The 26,582-nt window shown below is 40.5% G+C and overlaps 1 protein-coding gene across 2 annotated transcripts in view; it reads right to left on the bottom strand.

Moving 5' to 3' along the window:
* Positions 1–5,265: 5,265 nt before the first annotated feature.
* The window catches only part of LOC141763104 (gamma-aminobutyric acid receptor subunit beta-3-like), a 42,565-nt gene continuing 21,248 nt past the window's right edge, over positions 5,266–26,582 (bottom strand). The window contains exons 7-10 of one of the 2 annotated variants that reach the window (XM_074627417.1): positions 18,493–18,645; positions 11,874–12,121; positions 11,382–11,450; positions 5,266–9,465 (exon numbers count right to left, since the gene is read on the bottom strand). In XM_074627417.1, the coding sequence (XP_074483518.1) occupies positions 9,094–9,465; positions 11,382–11,450; positions 11,874–12,121; positions 18,493–18,645 (842 nt within the window). In that variant the 3' untranslated portion in view covers positions 5,266–9,093. The remainder of the gene's footprint in view (positions 9,466–11,381; positions 11,451–11,873; positions 12,122–18,492; positions 18,646–26,582) is intronic. The other variant, XM_074627418.1, reaches the window with a different exon arrangement.

Genomic DNA, 26,582 nt, shown 5'->3' with positions numbered 1-26,582 from the left:
CTTTTAAAATGGCCATGACAGTTTTTCCTCGCCAAAATTTTGCGTAAGTTTGGAGCGTCATTTAACCTCCTTCCCGACAAGCTAGTATGACATGGTTGGTACCAATGGTACCCTAAGTTTTCTAGTTTCATATGATGCCAGTATATTAACTAATAAATGCTAAAACATAATGTAATAGTAGCGTGTGCAAAGAAGAAACACGCTTTAGCCACACAGCAATTCCCACACACTTGTCTGACTTCCATTGCTCCTAAATGGTAAGGATGGCCTCTGAGTGAGGCGAACAGCATTACCACAGTTTTGCACTCGCTGGCTCGCGTTACCGCAGTCTTGAAATGGGAGGAGTGAGCGGAGGGGAACTCAGCTGGTTGCAATCTGCAACCACACCACTAGATGCAGCCAAATCCTACACACTGTCCCTTTAAACAGCCTTAACCACGTTTGTGTCCCATGTGAAACTAAAAGTCAACGTTCATTTAACCAGGCAAGTCAATTAAAAACAAAGTCTTATTTACAATGGCAGCTACATTTTCGTCCGTAGCTTAATAACATGACAAACATAGTCATTTTAATTAGTGCTATTAATTAATGTAAGCACGCTAACACAATAAACTAAGATAGTGAACATGGTAAACATCATACTTGCTAAACATCAGCACGTTAGCACTTTCAATGCTGATGTTAGCAATTAGCTCAAAGCACCTCAGGTGCAGGCTCACAGTGCCGCTGGCAACCACTATACATATTGCCTGTAGGAGGAATATTTCATATAATAAACATATTTCTGTCCTGCATGTTCTTTTTGTGCATTCCTCTTTGTTGTGTCATATTATTTGCTGCTGTTGCGACCTCATTTCCTCATCGTAGCAATACAAGTTGTTTCTAATCTCTAATAATAATTAAATATTCATATTCTTTTCGCAGCTCTTTTATGAAAGCAATAAGTCATTTACCACAGAGCTCCACTCTGCTCCAGGTCATGTCTAACAATGCCTCTTACCACCACCACCCCCACCACCCCCATTAAGCCTGTTGAGGCTTATTGCCTGTAAATGAAGAACTATGATTCATGTATAGTTTTGACAACATTCATCACCCTTAACATCCCAGCTTCATCATAACTCTTTGAGCAATTATGCAGCTCCAGATCCTCTTGCGCTGCCAGATAATGATGTCAAGCCCCGAGGCTATGCCCTTTATCCATCTAGTTATCACTCGCCATATTTTTTTTTACTTTGCCATGTGTGAACAGCTTGTTCCTTTTTAGCAGCATCAGGATCCAGACCCAGTCGATAAGATCAAAATGAGTGATAGCACGCAGAGAGAGAGAATGCCGCTTGTAAAAAAAATACTGTTGTCTTTTGTTCCGATAACCTTCGGTTGACTTTTGCTTTACGGCCCTCTCGAGTGCCTTTTATTAGCGACTTGGCATCTTGTTTGCCCGGGGTCATCTATCAATATCGCTGTCAGCACTCCCAACGACCTCCTTGAGAAACAGGCGAGACTGTGAGCTTTGATATTAACTGAATTCCTTAATTTATTCATTCATTATTTATGTGTTTAGATGTTCTAAAATAAGCTCCGGTAGCGGTTGTTTCCAACACAGTGAGAAACAACCTGACAAAGTTGAAGAGTAGGAGTATGCTTGAATCTTTTTTTTTTCTTCTTCTAAAAAACTGAGTGCAGAGATGATCTGGGGACCTGATGTGCTAGAAACAGTTTGACAGCACTTGGAAATCTGTGGTTTCTTTGAATTTGGTGCAGAAGCAGGAACTGTTTGTACTGTGAGTAGGAAGTTAGGCAGGTAGTTATGGCTGGAATAAACAAACATATGCTATTTTAAACCTCAGCTTCCTATACCGTGTTGCAACACATTCCCCTTTTTCTACCTACAACGTCTGAGCCATCGTCATGATCTAATCCTTCAACCAGCCTGATTATCCAATATTTGGCCTTGTGTTCACCCGATTTGACTGTTATCAGGCCATTAAATAGGCCTTATCGGTCGCTATAAGCACCATAGATATACTTGCCAACCCTCGCGATTTTCCCCAGGTCACAATTCTCACCTCCACACTATATGGAGTTTAACCCCGTCATATGTACTAAGGTCGCTAGAGGTCACTGTCGTGTTCTATTATACCTTCTTTCGGTGATCTACCATATGATAAGATGATAAAACCTACTAATAGGCCCCTATTCACCCATATCTATGGTGCTTATAGTGACTGATAATGCCTCTTTAATGGCCTGACAACAGTCTTATTGGCTGTTGTGTTCCCCTTTAGCCCTCATGATTGGCCAGGCCTCATTACAGCACATTCAAACTGCCAAAAGAGTTGCTTCTCTGGAGCCTGTCCTCGAGACAAACTATGCGTCTTGTTATCAACAACAGCTCCACTCACACGCCCCTCCACCCTCAAACTGCTGAACGATGATATTCTTTAATGATTAGTTTAATGATAAACTGCGCAATATATCTTGGGGTTAGAACCCCTATATACATTATAAAAGAAGGAGATTAAAAATATATCACGCGCACCCCAAGGGACTCGTACTGTATAGCCTTCCGTGGAGAGGCAACGGGGGGCGGGGGGACTGGAAAGCCAAGCTCAGCGTTTTCTTAAGTCATTATGCACAAATAGAGTGTGATATGGTCGATGTATAATTTTCCTCTACCTGGGATGGAGGGGTGGTAACAATTCATCAGATAGTTTCCTCACGGAGGCAACAATCATTTTCCAAAGCTGACAAAATGTTTTAAAATGCGGTACATAAGTCAAACGAGGTTTGGAATTTGATGCATTATGGATGGGGCTAATACTAAATACTTCCTGTGTTTATGCGTAGTTGACGAACTCAAGTCTGTGCCACTTTAAAGGGTACCTCCAGCAATTTAGTACCTATTTTCCATCAAGTTCAGAGACCTTCAAGAGACAGATTTTTTTACAAAGAATGGTAAAAATTGTTGCATCAGAGGCCGATATATCTTAACTTTTTGTTCCTCAAGCTCCAAAAATCCTGGATCCTACACTTCCCACAATGCAACTTCCCATTAGACGTTAGAAAATGTTCTCTCCTTTGGTAAATGTCTTTGCTGACACACCTTCATGGTAGTTAACCACCAGTAGGCCTTCTGTCAGCTTCTTGTTAGTGGGACTTTGCTGACGATAGCACCACTGCAGTCTACTGTTTGGTTCATCGCCTCTGCTTTGAGCTCCCTCTTTAGTAGGTGTTGAACTTGTTAAGAAATTTCAAACATGTTTTACTGTCTCACCCACAGTTACAGAGAGTAAAAACCCACCACAGTTGCTCCCAGTTGTATGTCTTTACGAGCGGTCCCATAGAGACGACTGAGACAGGACTCATTCTTGATGAATTGCTTTGCTGGGATTAGCTACGTATACCCAACTGGTCCCTTACCGTTAATTACATGTATATTTACAGTTACTCGTTAACCCAGGTTTGGTGTACTGTATCGGCAGGGTTGGGTTAGCTTTATAGGCAGGTGTCATCTTTGCTTTGCTGAGCATCCTGTAATAATTATGGGGCCCAAGCTGAACCCAAAGTGACGTCAGAACACCTTGTGTTTTGTCACATTCTGTGTAAATGTGCTATTGCGTTAGTGAAATCAGAAATAGTTTTGTGTGGGTCCCTTTGGGTGGTTCCGACCTCCTTCTAATGGCCTAATTATAATCATTAGACCTAAAGCACTCTTTGTAAATACACATTATACTCTATAGTGTAAGTGTGCGTTTCTTGTGTAGCTTCCTCTCAGTGATACTGTTTGAAAAAAGCTTTTTTTCCGGTTGATCTTTCTTAACCTGAGGTTTACATTTTTTGAGAGCATTTCCAAAGGACTACACCTGTCTGTACTAGTTACCTATAACAATTCACACCTATTTTATCTCAGTGTTGGCTTACGAAAAAGTCAGAAGTTTTGTTGCCTAAACCTAACTGCGGTCGTTATCGTAAAAGGCAAAAATGCATCCTGATTACACATAGAATGCCCTTGTAATATCATGCTATTTATACGCCATCCCGTGAGATTGGGTTGCCTGGACTAATATTAAATCGATTTGTTTTAACAACAGGAAGGTGTATAAATAGCTCGATATTACAAGGACATTCTGTGTGTCATGAGAACACATTTTAGGCTTAACAAAACTACGATTCGCAGTTAGGTTTAGGCAACAAAACCATTTAGTTAGGATTAGGAAAACATCATGGTTGGGCTTAAATTAAGTACATAAACTAGGTAAAATACATACAGAAACAATGTTAACATAAGTACGCATCACAAACGTCACTAATGTAACTTACAAAACAAAACACCGGTCTCCTGGTTTAGTGTCCTGTGTTTGTTGGACCCATCCACCTCCGGCCCACCATAGGCATCCTTTCTCGCTTTTTAAATCTACGTCACTAGCTCTGGGCGTAGCATATTTACGCAGAGTGATTACATTGCAGTTGGTACAGACTACATGGCGTACAAATGACACGCCAAAGGCAAGAAAGGCGTTCTTATTGCACGCTAAATGCCTCGCGCATTATGGTGGCATTTGTACTCCATTTGGGGCAAATGGGCTGATGATTCATGTGGGCACTAACAATTGCTGATTCTCTAAAAAGGCTATAAACGGGTAAAACAGATGCTAAAATTAACACTTAAACCAACTTTTCTCAACTGTTCTGGAGACAGAAATAATCTGATTGGTTGAATGTAAAGTAAGAAATCTTAGGTGCAAGCTGATATTGTAAAGACTTGAGCAAAAATAAAAGCTTTCTCAGAGTTCCATGCTATTTTTTCATTTCAACACTTGCACAGACAAGTTGCTCATCATGAACTTTGTGTCACTTGAGTAGGATGGAAAAAAAAACGTCAAGTTACCGAATAATAACCTCCAACTCCACAGTGTCTTTTTCTTCTTTCAGTCTTTATTTATCCGGGGAACTACTGTACTCTTATTCACCAACACTCTGGCACACATTCATAAAGTTCACTTCATACACAAAAGATGTCCAACTAGGAGTTGCAATAAAAAGTCTTCAACTGCGTAGTTGCACTGAAACAGATAGGGGATTAAGTGCCTTGCTCAAGGGCACCTGAATAGGAGATATTCCCAACAAGACTTGGGGTATGTACAGGCATATCAAAATCCTATTATATGTATGTTTGAAATGGCTGTTCATTGCATCTACATGTACAGTATATGCAGATTCTTCACGGAGTGTCATGCATGCTCGCAATACCAAATACACAGGTACAATGTATATAATTTATTCGATGGTTTAACATGATAATCTATTGAAAAAGGAAGAGAAACATACAGAGATATACAGTATAAATCTAAGCCTAAATACATTTTGTGGCAGCACAGAACATTTCACATTCCATTATGGGACCAAGGCCATACAACACCATTTTTATTGATTTTTTTTCTTTTTATTGTAGGCGCACATGGCGTATTGTCATCTCTAAAATGAGCAGTTGGCAGCTCCCATGAGTGAGTTTGCAAAATATCTTCTTTTTTTCCCCAAGTTACGAATTGTAGTTGCATGCATGATAAACAAGTATTGAGAGTTACCGTCTCTTTCACTTTTCAACCGCACTATGTCGTTTGGTAAATAAAATAATGACTCAGACAATGACCAACCGCAAAAACTTGACCCCGGAAGTAATCGTTTAACAAAGTCAACCAGTAAAGCCAGGAAGGAAAACAGTTATTTTCTAGCTCCAGTGTTCCAGAAATCTGTCTTATTATATCTTATTTACACAACACTGAAGCCTCATAAACTGTTTTTGAGATTTCATTCGTACGAATTTCCTTGCAGCTTGAAATAGGTTCCATGCCTTAACAACCTCGACAGCATCAGATCACGAAACACTGCTTTGTGCTTAAGTCAAGACGTCCTCTTTTATCGTGTGTTCAGACAGAATGACTTTTAGTGGTGGCGCAATTGCATACAAAATCTACGGAAAGACACAATTTGACACAAAACGCATCCGCTCGAGTTGAAAATGTTTCAACATCCGAAAAATTGTGCATCCCAATCTGCTTTATAAACATACAGAGACGAGAGGGAAGTATAGAAAGAACCAGCGTGCGTCCATTTGCTAGCTAACGTAAAGTTGGTACGACACTGAAGCGTTGTAAACTGTTTTGAGCTTTCATTCGTACGAATTTCCTCGCAGCTTGAAACAACATTGGACAAACTGGTTCCATGCCTTAACAACCTGGAATGCATGAGATAACGAAACATCGCGTTCCTCTTTTATCGTGTGTTCAGACAGAACGCCAACCGACTTTAAGTGGTGGCGCAATTGCTTACAAAATCTACGTAAAGACACGATTTGACACGAAATTGTGCACATCCCAATCTGCTTCATAAACATACAGAACCAGAGTTTCAGTGCGGTCGTTGCTAGCTAACTTAACGCTAAGGTACAGTTGGTACATTGGCTGTTTGTGGCGAAACAATGTGTACGAATTGGCGCAACTTGCTTCAAATTCCTTCCGAACACACCTTTAGTAAGATGTTTTGGTTTAACAAAGTGAACCAGTAAGCCAGGAAGGAAAACATTGATTTGTGCTTAAGTCAAGACGTCCTCTTTTTATCGTGTGTTCAGACAGAACGCCAAACGACTTTTAGTGGTGGCGCCATTGCACACAAAATCTACGTAAAGACACGATTTGACACGAAAACGTATCCGCACGAGTTGAAAATGTTTCAGCATCCGAAAAACTGTGCACATCCCAATCTGCTTCATAAACAAACAGAGACGAGAGGGAAGTATAGAAAGAGTTTCAGTGCGTCCACAGTTGGTACATTGGCCGTTTGGGGGCGAATAAACAGAAATTCGTACGAATGGTGCAAGGTGAAAACTCGCTTCAAATTCCTTCCGAACACACCTTTAGCAAGATGTTTTGGCTTATTATATATGATATTATTTCAGTTCATATGTGCACTGCGCCCCGTCTACACAGTAGAAAACAGGACAAGAAACCAGCAAGAAACGTGGGAGTCACTTGAATGTAGAATCAACGAGAGCCCTAATTAATCAGGGTTGAGGTTTCCAGAAAGAAAATTGCATTTGTGCAGCAACAATCCAAGTACAATACATTCAGTTCTTAGTCATATATCAATCAGTCTGTACACATGAAACTTTTTGTTAAATTAATCCCAACTCTGAACTCAATGTTATAATTTTTTTTTTCTTCTTGTACATGCACAAACAGTGAATGCATGTCATGTCTCTATGACAAATTTACATCGTCTTCCGTGAGTTTTAAGCGGCTGATTGCTCTGCGACCTTAGGTGGAATGGCACACAGTTTATCAAAAGAGCGGGACGGGAGAGCTATTTTTATCCACGAAACTATTACACGTTGACATTTGTCCATAGTCGAGCAAGCAGCACGGAAAATAAATGGTCTACCCACGCCCTTCCCATCTCAAGCTCTCCTTATCCATTTCCCCATCGCTCTCACACACACACATGCACATGCACACACTCTTAAAGCACCATCCCTTCCCTCTCTTTCTTTTGTAAGAATGGGCGTGTTACATTCTGATGGAGAAATGATGACCATGGCTCATTATCCTCTCCCTGAAGAATGGATCTGATACATTCAGCGCTAGTATGTGCTTATTTGTCGACAGACCGGGTATCGCGGAATCAATGAAATCCATTTTGCATGTGCTGCTTTACGGCGGGACATACAGTAGCTCTAAGGGTGAACATACGTACAGTCTCTAGAGTGGACTTCAACATGGTCGGGTGTTTGAGAAGATATTCAGAGTGCCCCACAAATGCTTGAAAACTAAACCGATGCTTGAAACTGACCTGTTTTTTTATCTTTTTTTTTTGCAATAAATATTCTGACTGCCAGTATGACAATCACAAAATGCTCAGATCATTTTTGGGTTGTACACACAGTATATATATATACATTTATATATATATATATACACACCTATGTACTTATGTACAAAAAAATGGGTTTCATTCCTTCACTCTATCACCACAACAGTTATTGTTGAGCAAAAAAAAACACAGGTTAGGAAAATCAAATGAATACCTGAAGACACAGAGTACAAAAATATCATAATATTTCATGGGTTGAGTAACCGTGTCGCCCAAAAGGCCCTTGGCAGTTGTTTTAAATTAATATAAGACATTTTTTTTTAGAGGAAGTTCAATAAATTTGAGTGCAATTGTGTCATGCTATATCACTCCAAGCGCTGTTGCTGAAAAAATGGCAGTTTTATTCGTATTTGTGCTTTTTCCTTTATCAAATTACCAAAAAAAGGATACTTTTTCTTTGTCAAGAAAAAGATGTCCAATAGCAAAAGATTCAGAACCTGAGTCACAATCGTTCCTGAACAGAGGATACAAATCCTCAACTTTGAATTATTGTGTTTGGGTAAAAGTTTACCAGATCAATGCATGACATATAATAGCAAATATTCTGTATATCATCAACGCTATAAACAAATACACATCTGTAAAGTTGTGACAATAATCCAAGGCAAAAAAAGAGTTTTTCCACTACGGTTGATCATTACATGCATTAATAGTGCATAGGGTACCAGTCAAACATACATTAGTTTGTTTAATGGACTTTTAGGAATTGCCTGCATTTATCTGACCACCTGTGTAGTATAAAGTTTTCTTAGTTGTTTTTTTAGATTAGAAAAATCATTGCGTTAACTGCTATTGTGTTTGTTTTTTTTGCAAATACTGTATTATTTATTCAATTGCTGGCTTTGTATCTCTCTATTTACACATTACTGAGAGGGCAAGTGTTGGGAAATGACTGTCACAAGTCCCAATTACAGTACATACTTCAGAAAATAAAAATACCGTGGTACTAAGGATTCAAAGACAAATATAAAAGCAATTTTGACAAGAACTTGGTCCAAAACTCAGTAGTCTTTTCTCAGTCTGTTTGTTTTTGTCTTGAAGCGTTGCCGTCTTTAACTCGACAGATTCCATCATGTATAAAAGCAACAGAAAAAAAGGAAGAAAAAGAAACAAAATGAAAAAAAAAAATCAAACAACAACGAACACCTCAACAAAACAGTCCAATCAGACGTAGTAGAGCCAGTAGACGAGGTTGAACAGTGAGAAAACGGAAGGGAAGATGATCCGTGACCAGCGGTCGATGGCGTTCACATCCGTCAGGTCGGGGATTTTGATTTTGAGCTGCGAGGACCGCCTCCGCAGACGGCTGCGTTTCAGCTGGGCGGCCCGATCCAGGGAGTGCTTGCTGGCGGAGCGCGGGCCGATCCCGCCGCTCTGCTTGCGGTACTGGATGTGCGACGAGGCCGTGCTGTCCAACTGCACCATGGACTGAGAGTTCCTAATGTCCGCCAAGCTGGTGGTGATCTCGCCTCCCGCCACCTCGTTATGGATCTCCAGGGTGGTTAGCAGGATGTTCCCGTGGCCGTGCGGTTCCGCCTGAATGGATAAAGAAATGAGAAAACTAATTAACAACATTATGTGCAAATAAAAGGAACAACTAGAGGACTCTACCTGAAGTGATAAGGCACTCTCCCTCATTGCACAGTGCATTCAAGACCATGAAATGTCATCATGGAGGGATTACTCAACGGGCCTACCGGGCACAGACCCAGGGACATAGAGACTCCAGACGACCACAAAAACTGGCAACCGGTTACAAAGAGACACAAAACATCTACAAAGAGACGCAAAATGACTACAAATGGATGCAAAATGACAACAAAGGGATGTTAAACGACTACAAAGAGATGCAAAATGACTCCAAAGGGATGCTAAATGACTACAAAGGGATGCTAAATGACTGCAAAGAGACGCAAAACATCTACAAGGAGACGCAAAAAGACTACAAAAGGGATGCAAAATGACTACAAAGTGATGCCAAATGACTGCAAAGAGACGCAAAACATCTACAAAGGGATGCAAAAAGACTACAAAGGGATGCAAAATGACTACAAAGTGATGCCAAATGACTGCAAAGAGACGCAAAACATCTCCAAAGAGATGCAAAAAGACTACAAAGACACGCAAAACATCTACAAAGAGATGCAAAAAGACTACAAAGAGACACAAAATTAATACAGTCGCAAAATTACTTCAAAGGGATGCTAAATGACTACAAAGCGATGCAAAAAACATCTACAAAGAGATGCAAAACGACTACAAAGAGACGCAAAACGACTACAAAAATATGAATAATGGCTACAAAGAGACGCAAATTGACTACAAAGAAATGCAAAACATTTACAGAGACGCAAAATGACTACAAAGGGATGCTAAACAACTACGAAGAGACGCTTAATGACTCTTTGTACTTTCAGTCTGGGTGTTTTGCTCCTATGTAGGAGGAGTGGGGGGCCCTTTATACATGCCTGTGCCGGGGGCCCATTGTCTCATAATCCGTCCATGGATGTCTCCTCGGAACATTTTTTTCTTAAACACCCTCATTGCATCACAAGAAACCTTATGAGTGTTTCTTTTGTATGGAAAAGTAACTGAGTGGAGGAGGGAGCAGTTTCAGGCCCAGCTTGGTTCTCAGTTCCATGATGTCATTTTTGTCAATTAACGGCAGCAGCCACTTAAACGTTGGCTGCTCTGTTTGACTGAAGAACAAGAGGAAAGTTTCCATTGATAAATGATCAAAGACATATCTTTTATCTTCTTGGGCATCATGACTCCTGCTCAACTTGTGGACCTCCCATCTGAAGCACTTGAAGATGTTTTTCCCCCAACACTAAAGCCCACATCATCACTTTCAACAATTGAATCAAGCATATTGGACACACATCATACTCCATGCCTATGATGTGCGGCACAAAACAAATCAACAATAATGGACAATGGCGATCATTCATGCAAATGTAGCAACTGTGGAAGTCCCACTGGCACTAAGGCAGCACAGATGCATGATGGGGTACCTCTGCAGTAACTACCCATTGAAAGTTAAGACAGATTTACCACATCCTGACATGCCGCAATGTCACTTTATGAAAGCTGTGTTGAAAATGTGGCTTTTTAATGATGATTTCAATGAAAAGATTTACAGACAGCATGCATTCAGGATGACCCCTGAAAGAAGAAACAGGCTCACATCTGAAACACCAATTTTTACGACGTGAGATCGAGCATTTCAATGTAGAAAGAACTGCAATGAAGAAGTCAAAGTCAAAGATGAATACTCCTGAGAATGTGGCAATGTCATGAAGATGTCTGCTGTCGCTTGACTCATTCCATGGATGGGGGAATATTTTTTTGCATTACGGCAAAAAAGAAAATCAAACACATCCATGTCAGCTGATGGCAATGGCAGCGTTGACTCAAGGATATTGAAGAGTCTCTCTGGACAAACAACTCACCGAGCGTGAGTGGCGAAGACCTTTAACCTGATTGGACCGCTTTAGGGACGCGGTCCTACTACCTGCCTCCTGAGGAGATGAAAATATTCAGCCACATGTCGGGAACAAATACCTGAAAATTGACTTTTTTTAACAACATATTTTGCCTACTGAAGCCTCCATCGGGGATACAGATGCCTATGAATATAATATACAGTTCAATTATGCAGAACATTTTCCTTTTGCTGCTTCTGCTATCGAGAGCTGACAGAACAGTTCATTTTAGAATAAATGTTGTCAAGGTTGTTTTATCATTCATGTCCTGTTCGGAGGAAGAAAAGTTAAGGAATTTGAGTTTCTACAGTGCTGTGCTGCGGCTTTTTCTGTGGAAATAACCAAATATTCATACACATGCAGCACCATTCATTTACTGATTTACTTATACTTTAATTCAATCATCCACCGAGTGCAGAAATCACGTCAAAAACGCCCAATCGTCAAGTCCCAACTCACCCTTGCAGCGTCGTACTTGGCCGCCCTCTCATTGTTGGCCTTCTCCGCCTTCTCCGCCAGCTTCTTTTGCATCTGAGGACCCCTCCCGAAGAAGATGTAGTTGACGAAGGCGTACTCCAGCAGGGCCAAGAAGACCATGACGAAGCAGCCCATCAGGTACATGTCGATGGCCTTGACGTAGGGGATCTTGGGCAGCGTCTCCCTCAAGTGGGTGTTGATAGTGGTCATCGTCAGCACCGTGGTGATACCTTAGAGGAGGAAAATTAAAAAACATGGTGATTATTATAGGTGTCATTAGGCGTTTTCGGACCAAACAGTTCTGGGAAATTCCCACTGGGAGAACTTAATACCTTCAAGGGCTTTTTTTTCTGTTTGCATTCACACCGCCTGTTTGCATTCACACCGCCAATAGGAACACTGCCGTTCGGCACCGTTCGCACACATCTCCAGCTGGGAGATCTGCAAGTTGCCAGCTCGCTACTTTCCACAAGCTCTCTTAGCTTTTTTAGTAATATAAGAATATACAAACAACTCTGTTACATCTCACAATCATATAAACGCAAGCAAAATAGCCGTCACAAAAGTAGTTTTATGAGATTAATCAATCTATCGTTCTTTGGTTCAGTGGATATGCTTTGTGCTTCTAGGTTAGTCTTTGTGCTACTGGGTTTTCCTTTGTGCTACTGGGTTCGCCCTTGTGCTACTGGGTTTTCCTTTGTGCTACTGGGTTCGCCTTTATGCTACTGGGTTCGTCTTTGCGCTACTGGGTTCGCCTTTATGCTACTGGGTTAGCCTTTGTTCTACTGGGTTCGCCTTTGTGCTACTGGGTTTTCCTTTGTGCTACTGGGTTCGCCTTTATGCTACTGGGTTCGCCTTTGTGCTACTGGGTTCGCCTTTGTGCTACTGGGTTAGCTCGCTGAGCAGCGGCTCTCACTCGTTCTTTGGCTCAGTGGGTGTGTGCTCAGGAAACAACTTAAATTCTAGACTACATTGTCAGTCCATTTGTTTGTGTTTTCTTCCATATATTTCGTTACAAACCTTTGTTTGTGTTGTTTGTTGTTTACATGGCTAACAGGTTTTTAAAAATGGTGCTTGCCAGTGCTGCATTGGCTCATGTGTTCGACCAATCATCGCTCATTTACGTCATTCACGGTTCCTCTTGTGCTGGGAGAGTCTTCTTGCGGTGCAGACACAATAAAAAGAACGGTTCTTAGAACTAAGTTCTTAGAAATATGAAAAGGTTCCACCGATCCAAACGCTTATTATGACCTGATTTCGTAGTACGAAAACAATCTCTTGCATCTTCTGTCCAATTATTCCATCCTTCTCTCAACTGCGCACAGTAAATTCTATCTGTTCAGATCATACATACAAAATGTGTCATACTATATATATCGTGTAATTTTTCTCCAAGGCTTCCTCATTACCAATCTTGGCAATAAATCTAATATGGTAAATTTGAAGCTTAATTAGTCCAAATCTGTCATAGCAGAAGTCTAAAGAGCATCCCGTCATTCTAAGCAGATGCTTCAATCTCGTAAGTAACCTTAAGGTCACGTTGGAGAAAAAACCTCAACAGATGCCTTAGGTGTTACTATAGAAACAAGGATATTTTTATAGAAAACATGTTTGTTCTGTGGCTATTTCCTCTTCTAGTTAAGAGATGGAGGGATCCCATGAGATTGCCTTAGCTGAAGTGTCAAAGAAAGAGGGGGAGAAGAAGCGAATACTGCACGTACAGTATTTTGCTTGAGCACTCTTATGAAACAATTTCCTGATCACTTTCATGTTTTATCTTATTTTACTTGCATGAACGCACACACACGCACTGGTAGGTGAGTACATAACCTCTGCCTCATTGAAATTCAAAGGTCTGCCTAGAAAACCTCCAACTGCCCCATGGTCATCAAGCAGAAATAACTCATTAGAATAGTGCTGCATGTATCTAGCCCCCAGCTCTTAGTAACCTTAACCACAAGGGATACAGAGTGGTGGTTATTTGATGACTCCCAGTAAAGGCACCTTCACACCTTGTATGAGACAGAAAGAGAGAGGCACAGAGACTCATATAAAATTACTGACAAATAAATGAGGAGAAATTGAATTTGCTGAGGTTTGATACATTTCTACAGTGGCCCAATGCACTGTAACGTAAGAGAACACGTGCAAATAGACAAAACGTTAATACAGGAAACGCAACAGAAGCATGCTACAAAAACAGAAATAAACCAGAAAACACAACCAATTGCAGAAAATGCACTGTAACAGAATACAACCAAATACAGAAACACACCGCAAAAAAACAGAAAACACAACCAAATACAGAAATGCACTGCAAAAACAGAAAACAACCAACTACAGAAATGCACCGCAACAGCAGAAAACACAACTAAATACAAAAATGCAATGCAACAACAGAAAACGCAACCAAATACAGAAACGCACTGCAAAAACATTAAATGCCACCAAATACAAAAAACGCAACCAAATACAGAAATGCACTGCAAATACAAAAGAAACGCAACCAAAAAAAACAACTGAAAACACAACCACATAGAGAAACGCGCTGCAACAACAGAAAACAACCAAATACAGAAACGCGCTGCAACAACAGAAAACAACCAAATACAGAAAACGATTTACAATGTTCTGTAATTAATTTCCATTGTGTTCTGCGCAGCGAGTTTCTGCATTTGCTTGTGTGTTGCAGCTCTACAACCACGTATACATGTGTCTTCCAGTGCCACCGTCCATTTAACAAGTTGCGGTAATAAACCCACGCCTCACTCATACTCAATGCAAACCCTGACCTCATGCAATGCAATAACGCTATATCTTATCTCATTACAGATATGTGGCAGATATATCTCTACTGCTTTATCTACCCGTGCTGGAAATAAATGGAGCCTATCAGTTGCCGGGCCGCTCATATAACACGCGCGGACGAGTGTTTGTGTGTACGAATGCGTGTGACATAAAGTACGGCAAAGAGACAAGGAACAGTCGGGGGGTTGGGAGGAGGGAGCGAGATGGCGAAGGTCAATCTAGCCCTTAGTGTGATTTATTGGCACATTACAAGGCTAACACCAGTCATGCGTGCGTGTGTGTGTGTCGTCAGAGAAGGTGTGAGAAGCGTGTTGTGAGCGAGCTCGCCCTGCACGTGCACATGCTTCGTGTCTCTGCCCCTATTGGATGGTGCAATCTCTAGTTTTTTTTTTTTTTTGCTTAACGACAGCCTTGTTCTTTATAGGTGTTCTCTCAGCTGCGCCATTACTCTCTGTCCTTCACTCCCTCCCTCCGTTCCTCCCTCTCTTTTGCTCCCTCGCTCCCTGTTCGGACAATTTAATCAAGGGGCCGTTGCGCCCATGGGCCTCCCTCCTTTTTCATCACGCCGTTACGCTCTCCGGGGAGAAATATAGTTTTATAGGGTCTCTCTCTCGCTCTCCGTCTTCTTCTATCTCCCTCATCCTCTCTCTCTGTCTCGTCCCATTGTTCTCAGCTATCTCTCCCTCTGCTTCACCCTCTCCTCCTATTTCTATTCATTTATCCTGTATCTCCTTTCCCCCCTCCCGGATCTCACCATCATTTTGTGGTGGTCTCCCTCTTTCCATCCTATCCCCCCCTCTCTCGCTCCCCTTTTCTCTTATTATATGTCCCAGAGTCTCTTTTCCACCTTAACAGCTGGAACAAAGGCACACCGCAATCAAATCTCCTCTAATCACAAGCCGAGAGGCCATTAGCAACACGGCTCAACATTATAAAAAAAGGAAGAGGCATCATGTAGGATGCAGTGAAGCGAGGGAAACGGCAATGAATGTTGACTGCGAGAGTATAGGCATGGGCGGTAAATCAAAGCAGCGTTAATTGAACACTTCCATTCATCACTCGCAGACAACACAAACTGGCAGCTATCTAGTTAGCATGCATAATCATAGATAGAAAACAGTGGATGCGTCATTATGTCATGACTAATTGGAACCTGGGTATTGTTTATTTACAATTGCCACATATGGGCAGCAACTGGTTATCAGCTGTTCAGCACCTAACTGCGACCAGGAGGCTGGCATCACTTTCCACACATCAGTATAGAGTACATGAGAGGTATATTTTTTACTTATTGGTCAACTAAAACTACAAAAAGTTGATGAACTAGCTAACTAGAACGTCATTAGAACACGTCACATCTACTATTTTTACATCTATGAGCGCAATACTTCAACACTTGTCGTTTTGGCAGTCTGCGGTCGAGGAAAAAAAACACCCAGTGAACTCAAACCTGTGTCTACCATTACACTAAAAGTGCTCCTGCACCAATTACAGCTAATGCCCACACCTTGACTGTTCATATAATATGATTGTGAGTGAGAGGCGTTGCTGTGTGAAATGGGTTGCAACCAGATTAGGGCGCGAGCGGGTCATTTGTAACTTTGCAATCCTTTGAAAATTGCTCAGGAAAATGAGATTCACCTTGAAACAATTCAATTGTTTGCCCGCTGCCTCCTTGAATGGATTTCTCCCCTGATCATTACACTGCTCTTACTGGCAGGTTTGCACACAGAAAAAAGCAGCAGACGCACACACACACACACACGCATGCATGCCCACGCACCCTCTTCCACCATCAAGGCACCTGCTGAAAGCTTGTAATGATCCATCAGGAGAAGTGAATGGACCTCCGGTTGCCTCTCAGCTGAGGAGGCACACACCGGATATTGCAGCCAGCAGGACTTCACACGTATACATCCCCCTCACCCCCAACACACACACACACAAACATAAAAAGCAGACATACACTCCAAGGTAATCACCGGATATTGCACGCGTGCCTTCACGAAAAAAAACTGTTCAAGCGGTGCAAATGAGTCATGGATATAAAACAGATATGTGCACACATGCGCTGATGCCGTCTAGATTCTAGTCTCTAACGAGCTGCATGCGCCCGTGGATAACTGGTAATGGATCAAACCATGTTTTCCAAAAAGCATTATGATGTGTTAAGGTCGTTACCGTTCCATTATCTGCCCATATGAAATGATTTAAGAGCCAAAGCAGCAATCAATTGGCACGGCCAGATTGAGCTGTTAGGAGGCCCCAGAGCAATGATTTGTTGCTCGGCCCCTATCGGCCCCCCGTCTGAAGCATGTCCACATAGTAGACATGGCAGCTTCATTATATGTTCATATAACCACGAACCAACTGAGATCACAGTGAATCTGGGGCTTTTAGGTCCCCTTGGGGAGTTACCTAATTTGTCTGGTTTGTATTCAAGTCAACTGGTGAGCCGCTTTTGCTTTGATGGTTCAATTCTCAAAGGATTCTGGGTATGTAAAGTGACTTTATTTTGTTGTTGTTGTTGTTTTTAATGCCTGTGAGCAGACTGTTCTCATACACCGTTCATAGCTATACCTACGAAAAGTAATGCACTATAATTTGTATATATCCCATGCAATCAATTTATATGTAATCCACCTAACTAGTTTTGTTGCCTAAACCTAACCATGTTGTTTCCTGTAAAGATGGATGTTTATTTTGAAAAGATTGGAGGGGAAATTGACACGTTTTGCTTGACATGCACGAAAAATTTGAAATAATTGCCCTTGATTAATAATAATTGTTGCCTAAACCTAACCAAGTTGATATTTTCCTCAACGTAACTAAGTAGTTTTGATGTCTAAACCTAACTAATCTGTTTCCTGTGCAGACGGGAGTTTATTTTGAAAAGACTGAATGCATGCAACGAGTGGAAATTGACACATGTTGCTGGATATTCATAGTAAAAATTAGCCGTTGTATGAGGATACATTGAGTTGTGGTGAAATCCTAGTTACTGTTGCTAAGCTATGATTGAACCATTGCTCTTCAGGAGAGGCGTTTAGCGAACAGTCAATTGCCAATTTACCGTGGTACTAATTACGACTGCTGTGGAAAGTCTATTGCTTAAATTGCATTTTTAGCTATTGTCTTCATAATTTTCATATTACATATCGTCCCTGCCTGATTCCTCATCTAAGACTACATTATCCACCAAAGACAAAACTGTGCTGCAGCCTCCTGCGAGGAATCCCGATGATTACAAACCAGCGACCTGCTGCTTCCATCTCTGCCTTGTTTACTGCTCACAGGAGCCCCACGGTGCGTGGGCCTTTGCACCCACACATGCACTCCTCAATAAGAAGTGAAATCATGCTCATTAGAGACGTGATGTATTTATAGCTCCTGGAGGCCTCTCAGTGACCACAGCAACAACAGACACAAGGTATGACCCAGTTTGGTCCGAGTCAAGGTTGTGTATTCCTGGTTTTGCCCTACGGAAAGGCACAGTGGACAAAACAATGCTGACATGCTTGTTGCAGCTTTCCAGCTACTATCACACTTTAAAGTAAAATTGATTCCCTATGTCAATAGAAGATAAGGACCTCATTTCTCTTTTCCCACATAATAGACAACAACTTCTTCAAATCCATTTCCATTTGGCCCACCAATTTCCAACCCATTCCCCTAAAGCTCCCACTAAATCCACCACAGTATGAGAAGTTAAGCCGGGCAGGTTGTGGCTCATTCTTGGTCCCCAATCTCATCTGAGGAAATACCTGCCCCTTAAGCAGCCACTGCTTCTTACCTAGAGCCACTCTGGCTGCCGACGCGTCATAGTTTATCCAGAAGGAGACCCAGGAGAGGATGGTAATCAGGATCGATGGCATGTACGTCTGCAGGATGAAGTAGCCGATGTTCCTCTTCAGCTTGAAGCTCAGAGACAGTCGAGGGTAGGCACCTGAGGGAAGGGGAGACAAAGATCAAAGCAGCGTGTTTAAATCTTTTGGTTTAGATCTATTTCTTTAATTATTATTTTATTTTCTCCTTTTTCATCCATTCAACCATTTTTATATATAATTTTTTATATCATATATATTATATATTAGATTTTTAATATATTTTTAATATATATTTTTTCTTTATTCTTTTTTTTTTCCAAAACAAATAAAGAATAAAATTAAAACATAAATAAATACAAATAAAAAGTAAAATGAAGAGCAGAATTATCCTCACATATAAACCAAAGTATGAAATAATAATAATTAAATAATTAAAAATAATAATAATAATAATGATAATAATAATAATGATAGTAGTAATAATAATAATAATAATAATACATACTGTATACACATATATTTTCAAACATACATAAAAAATCAGTACAAATCAAGTACATATTAGTCACAGTTGTCTATAGCCAATCTATATACTGATTTAAAAACATTTAATTGTTGACAGTAAAATCTAACTTATATTATTCATAGGAGCACACAGGGACACCTTATGTTTTTGTTTCAGTTTCCATGACAACCCCGACAGCATGGGCTGGATTTATTGCCATGGTAACAAGTATCCCCTTCACTTGCGCAACACCAACTCTCTCACAAGACTGTTACCCTATTTCGCGACGATGTGACACAATATTTAAGATGGCGATAGAACAATTCAATTCTCCGCATCTCATCCACCTACATTATTCATCTGATATGAGGGATTCAGCATCACTGCAGGGATAATAGCTTTCTAAATGCATGTAGCAGCGCCTCTGATGCGTCATAAGTCAGGGAAATAATATTCCTCACCACCATTTACATTTACAATCTGCTATGACGGAGCATTATTATTCCACGACCTGGAATATAAACAGTATATGTGTGTGTGTGTGTGTGTGTGTGCTTGTTTATAGTGTGATTTATTATCTCCCAGCATACGTCTCTTTACAGATTGAATCTATGGCTCCCACTATTCTTAGCTATTTTCCCATTTTCTCTTTATATTGGAGGAGAACTGGGGGCCATTACACTGTAATTTCCAATCCGTGGGTTTCAGCCAAAGCTACTTGTGGCGAGCGTGGGTCCAATCGCCTGCACCCTTGTGTGCAGAGTTGAACAGAGTCACTCTGAAAAAAACACACAATCTTATTAAGATTCTGTGCCGACTGTATGCTGGATTGCAATAATATCCCAGCATGTTATTTTAAAGGGTTTCGTCAAATGTTATCTATAGCTGCTGACTGATATAATTGACATTCAAAGGCGGTCAGCAACCAGAGGACCCAGTGTGTAGCCTGAGCAAACATATGGGTCTAAATGGAAATTGTGTTTATGTTATTCATTGTGTCATGTCAGGCTGTTCTCATACAGCGTTCGTAGCTATGCCTACGAAAAATAATGCACTTTAATATCCCACAAATATTTGTAAGTAATCCAAGTAATTGTGAACCAGGAAGTATAAAGAGTGACAAACGCCATGTAGGGAGGATATCGGGGTTGATGAGTGGGTCAAAAAACACCTGACTTCCGCCAAGGAGGCGGTGTTTGTACCCCGTGTGAAACCAGACATCAACGTTGATTTATTCGTCACGTAACATCCATACTTAAGTTACGCCACTTCCAAAGTTTTTGTAACCCACACCACGATCTTTTCCTAAACCTAACTAAGTAGTTTTGTTACCTAAACCTAACTAAGTATTTTTTTTGTCTAAACCCAACCAAGTCGATCTTTTCCTAAACCTAACTAAGTAGTTTATTTTTCTAAGCCTAACTAAGTTGATCTTTTCCTAAACCTAACTAAGTAGTTTTGTTGTCTAAACCTAACCAAGTTGATCTTTTCCTAAACCTAACACATTAGTTTTTCTGTCTAAACCTAACTAAGTAGTTTTGTTGCTTAAACCTAACCAGGTTGATCTTTCCTAAACATAACAACGTAGTTTTGTTGCCTAACCCTAACTAAGTAGTTTTGTTGCCTAAACGTAACCAAGTCGATCTTTTCCTTAACCTAACTAAGTAGAATTGTTGCCTAAACCTAACCAAGTCAATCTTTTCCTAAACCTAACCAAGTTGTTTCCTGTGATGACATACATTTATTTTGAAAAGACTATGGCGGAAATTGAAACATGCGTCACGTGTAGCTGGACATTCATAGGAAAACGCACAAAAAATGAGGAATAACTTTGCGTAAGATATCATACGAACTGTGCCGAGTCCACAAGAGACCACATGTATTGTTGCAGTGCTAAAACATTTGTCACACAAGGAATAACTTACATTGAACATTACATTGCAGATTTTGGCCCTTGACTTTTCCTCTAGCGCCATCATGAGGTTGACATTTGTGAAATGTCTCAACAATTATTAGATGGATTGCTGACATTTGGTACACGGATCCGTGTATCCCTCAGGATGAATTGGAATAATTTGTCATGCCTTCATTTTCCATACAGTCCAAAAATTTAATTTGTCCAATACTTTGGTTTTATGATAAATCTCTGAAAACATTCCAATCAGCCTCAGGGGCGAAGGTAAAATAATCATAAAATATACTGTATGGGTATTATAAATAAACAGAGGCACCGCTGGGTACTTTGCATGAGCAGCATAGGCGACATGATTGATCAAAGACAGTGGCACTCACAGGAATAAAATCAAGGTAAAACAAACAAATTAATGGCTCAGAGAAAGAGAAGTGCGCTAAAAAGCAAAGAGCCAGTCACTGTCCTTCAGAATTAAAAAGCACTTAAAGATCAAAGAATTATCTGCCTGTTTAAGGGCTTTAAAGGGGCCTTAACAAGAACCACTATAGTCGTTTTATCCATTTACTCCATGTCTGTGATTTCCTCTACCCTTGCAGCTTAATTGAAAAAATTAAGATCCTTTTAAAGGAGCAAATTAAGTGGTACCTGTGAAGTTTTTACCTCTTAAATCCCCCTTAATCCATGCAACAACAACAGCAGTGAGCAAAAAAGTCAAGCCAGTGCGGAAGTGCCTTAATTAAAACTTGCTTTCGTTCTAACCGCCAGCAGGTGGCGACTCCTCTGGTTGCAAAAGGAAGTCTGATTGTATATAAGTCTATGAGAAAATGAGCCTACGTCTCACTTGATTTATTATTTTTTTCATTTATATAATTGCATCATTTTAGTTGCCTAAAAATGTCTTATTCAGCGTTTGATTGTACTTAGCTCCACCCTCTCGTGTCCCTTCTGGTAGCAAAAAACAAGATGGAAATGGCCAAAATGCCGAGCTCGAGGCTTCAAAATGGGTACAACTCATTCGTTTATCCAATATATAATGAATTGTTTAGTCTATATAGTCTAAATGCCAAAGCCCACATCTTCAAATGTCTTGTTTTGTCCGACCAACAGTCCAAAACTCAAATAACATTGACAATATTAAACAAAGAAAAGCTGTAAATCCTCACATTTCAAAAGCTATAACACTCAAACTGCAGTTTTGCTTGATATGTAACCTAACTTAAACAATTACTCAGTTACAAAATATTGTTGTAGATTGTTTTTCTGTACAAGTAATTGATCAAGAACTTCAAACTTTGTATAAAACCAAAAGATCACGCATATAAATGCTCAAACTATGCCTTATTTATCACATTACATGATCCTCCTGTTTTTGGCTCGTGGTTAACGGTTTGGCAGCCGTGAACAAACTCGACACACGCTAAACATACACTTCATTACACTCTGAATATGGGAACAGACTGTCACAGGTCTTAAAATATCCCATTCACTCCTTTTGATGCATCCTTAATGGCTGCTCCTCCAAGCCTAAATGGGAGCCGAGTATCTTCGCAGTAGCAGATGCAGGAGTGGTTTTAAGAAAAAGAGGTAGGCTGAGGTTCACTTGCGCGTGGGTGTAGAAGTGTACTGGCTGTAACTGCTACACCAAACAGCATCCGCGAGTGGGAGGAACACCATGTGTGAGCCGAGGAGGAGAGCGAAGAGGCGATGGGATGCAGGGATGAATGTAAAAGTTGAGTGGATGATGACAGTACAACAATAGAGTCTGGGAGGGTGGCAGGGTAGACGGGGGGCTGAGGAGTAGGAGGTCTGCTGTCTCTTTTTTGTCTCTTTTGTCACCCTCATGGCAGGGGTGTTGCAGCCAAGAGATTAAACAGTGTCTTTGTTTGCTCCAATGTAAGCTGAAAACGTTTGTCCGGCTAACTAGCTTACTACCCACAGTAGCAACCTAACCGAGCATTACATCCAAGGCCAAGGAGCATTTACACTTTGTGGGGTTAAAAAGTCACGATAACATCCACCACCCCTGTTTTAGTTTTTATTGGATTTGGTGAAGTCACACTCCTCGCCATCCCAAACTCCTCCTTATCCGAGATAGCTTTACATTCGTCAAGAACACTGGTTAGTCCCATAGATTGGATATAAGAAGTCGACATAGTCAATGTAACGTCACCCATTGGTGTGTGGACTGCTGTTTTGAAGCCTTGAATTCAGCATTTCGGCCATCGTCATCTTGTTTTTTTTGCAACCAACGTTGCTTAGCTTAGACCCATTGTTTAAAAACTTACTTTGAATTTTGAGTGGTAAATCTGCCGCTGTTAAGACCTTTACACACTCGTGGGCGTGACGAATGAACTACATGAAAATGCTAAATACTTGCCTGGGAATATTATACGTCTAGGGCTTTTATTTTGAAAGTTAAGAACCGAAGAAGTGGATCTGGTCTGCGCTGCCTTTTTCAAGATTGAAAGGAGTGATAAAGTTTGCTGTCTTGCTTCGTACTACGGAGTATCTGTGTTGTTGTTTCATAAATATAGGCGCAACTCAATTCCGCACAATGTGATTGGTTGATGCCTTCATTTCCGGTGCGAAAGCACAGAAAATCAACCTCTTTCCGTAAAAAAAGTATGGCACTTCACCATATCCGCGTTATGTGTGCAAATATTCATGACAAAATCAGCAGTTCAAAAAATATATTGATGTGTGAATTAACTGCACGAGTAAAACGCCCCCAGTGCGGTGAGGTATTCTAATGAACTTTAACGCTATATTAATTGACGGGCTATTTTCAAAAGCTGATAACCAAGCATTTCATGTTTCCCAAAACCTACAAATGTGAAGGAATATTCAATGAATTTACTGTCAAATTACAGCAAAAACATGAAATATAGATGTTATAGAATACTTAAAGCTGTTATTATTGCAGCTAATTTAACGAAGGAGAGGATGGAGACAGTAACTGTGATGATAGCCATGACGTTGATGGGAAAACAACACACTTAAATGTCACCAAACACGGCAAACGTTGTCCGGTGACGCGTGCATTTGCATACGGACATGATTACTGTATGTACACACACAAACAGGTAGTGTTTGTGTGTGTGCTTAGAGGAGAATAATTGATGTTGTGGACCTCATTCCACATGAATATATGATGCCCTGAATCCTGGGCTGTTTTTCAGTCAGAGAGCAGGGTAATTGGCATCCAATCACACCTCTTAGGAAGATATATACTAAGGAAAGGAAAGAGGAGAAAGCAAAAGAAGAAGCGACGGAGGGTGAGAGCGATACCAAGACAGGACGGAAAGGGAAAGAGGGAATTAAAAGCTGGCTAGTGGCACATGTATCGGAGGGAACCTGGTCATTAGCCAGCCTCGCGGGGAGCCTTTGATGTGCTTCACACATCCCGCCAAGAGCACGGGAGCACATCACTGGACACTAAACTTTAATTGTCGCCACCCACGGGGGACGTGCCACTTCTCATAAACAAGTACACTCTGGTATGGTGCGCTCGCCTCGGCGCATTGACATGTGATTTACACATGAAGGCAGAGACACGTGTTGTGATCACAGCCAGTGCAACATTGCGAGATAAAGACAGTGAGAATTAGGGCGACTCAAAGTGAGGCAGGGAAAAAAAAATACTGCGTAGCCTCAATAGAAGTGTTAAAAATACCCCAAAAATCAAACAAAAGACTGATTTATTATTCATGTCCCTTTCAGACTGGGTGTGGCTCCTCCTCATGAGCATAACTTCTGTAAGAAATTCTGTTATTACAAAATGTCACACAGCTTTTATTTCCCCGCTACGCCTGTGGAGAAGCTGCCTCTCTGAATGAGTCTCCGCTGACCAGATTATATGGCAGCTTGGTTAGGGAGCGTCAATAAAGTTCTGCATCTAGGAGTAAATGTACACATAAAAATCTGATTAATTTAGGGCCTCTGTGTACGCCAAATAAAAAACAAAGTTCACCGCATATAGTGGAATACCCCTGCGAGCAGTAAGGACTGTTGAATTACTCCTCTACACTTCTCCAAGTAACAAATGAATCACATGAAATACGATACTGTGCAAATGATTTTCGTGTTCACTAACTTGACAAATTGCTTCAACGTGTCACCATGCCGTCTAATTTATTGCTCCGGGAGTCGAAAATCTGTTAAGAAAATGGCCATTGTGAACCTATAAATAACACTTGATTGATGTGTTTCACAACACCAGTTAATCACGACGCCAAAAGAGTTATAAGCCGTGCACACCCCTGTCTTGTGTTTGAGCATCCATGTTTCATTTTTAAATATTCATTGATTAAATATTCATTAGGGGTATTGGAGGTTCATTTGGGTATATGCAGGCCATTGATTCTCTGTTATGCTGCTGTTGGCTTTGTTTTCAAGTAGTTTATGGCATTGTATTTAGTTATTTAACCATGAATTGTACCTTCTGAGCTGTATGTGACAGCTAAACACAAGATATACCTTTACTTTGAGGGTGTAAAAGCTTTCATATTGCCTTTGTAAACTATTCATTTAGATGTAAAAATTGTTAGAAAGGATTCAGAAGAACGTATTTTCCATTCAAGAGTCAAACTCGTTTGAGAATATATGGAAATACACTTCAACTTAAAGGCCCTGAAAACATATTTTCTCAATCATTTATTGGGCTACTAGATGATAATGCAATTGTCTGCCAAAGTTAGAACAGTTTAGATTATTTCATATAAAAAAATTTGGTATTTCTGTTTTTGTCTTTGCATTTGGGCGGGACTTAGTTGGGGAAAAAGTGATGTCACGTACTTCCTTGTCTTCAAAAACGTATAACTATGGATGTTAACTTAGTTTGTTGCATATTTAATCGTGACTATTTAATGTTATAGAGAAATACTTAAGATTTTAAAGGTGCTATTGATAACATTGATAACATTCAGCCACCAGATATCGCATCCTCCCTCCCGTTTCATTGCATTCACTTCACAACAAGTCATTGCCAGACACTTACCGTCAATCTCAGCTATTTATGTTTTTTCCCACGTTAACTGATGACCCAGAGATACCAACGTTGTTATAGTATTGGCTCACAAGCCTTGTTAGAAGTGATAAGGTAAATAAAACATAAATTTTGGACCCGCCAAAATTTTTAAAATGATTAATTCACAATCATATTTTTTTTCCAGGAATAGCCGTACTTTTATTCGGCACCTTTCTTAAGTCTTTGTAGATGTATTATCTTTAAAAACATATGTGTCTAGATAAAAATGTTATCAATTAGACCTTCAAACCAAGTTTAAAGGGCTCTAAAGGTGCAATGTGTAAGATATGGGCAGAAATTTTGTTTAAAATATTAAAAAAATGAACATTATCAACAGAAAGTGAACAGGCTACAGTGTTGACATTATGTCAAAGACGTCTATACATTGTGTTGCAGAGATATATACGGAAATGTCTTGTAATACCACTTGTTTTCTACAATGAACAAACTATAAAAGCAGACCTTGCATGGGCCGTACAGTCCCGGTTAGTGGCACAAATACACCGATAACTAACGTAAACTATAGGCTACCACCACACGTGAAGATTATAAGATTACAGTGTTATTTTGACTTTATTTTGACGTCTCTCAGAGTGTCAGTAGTTTGGACGAA

This window comes from Sebastes fasciatus, chromosome 24 (assembly GCF_043250625.1).
Source record: "Sebastes fasciatus isolate fSebFas1 chromosome 24, fSebFas1.pri, whole genome shotgun sequence".
In the NCBI taxonomy this organism is placed as follows: domain Eukaryota; kingdom Metazoa; phylum Chordata; class Actinopteri; order Perciformes; family Sebastidae; genus Sebastes; species Sebastes fasciatus.
Note: the sequence above shows the minus strand (reverse complement) of the source record. Positions and strands in the feature narration are given on the sequence as shown.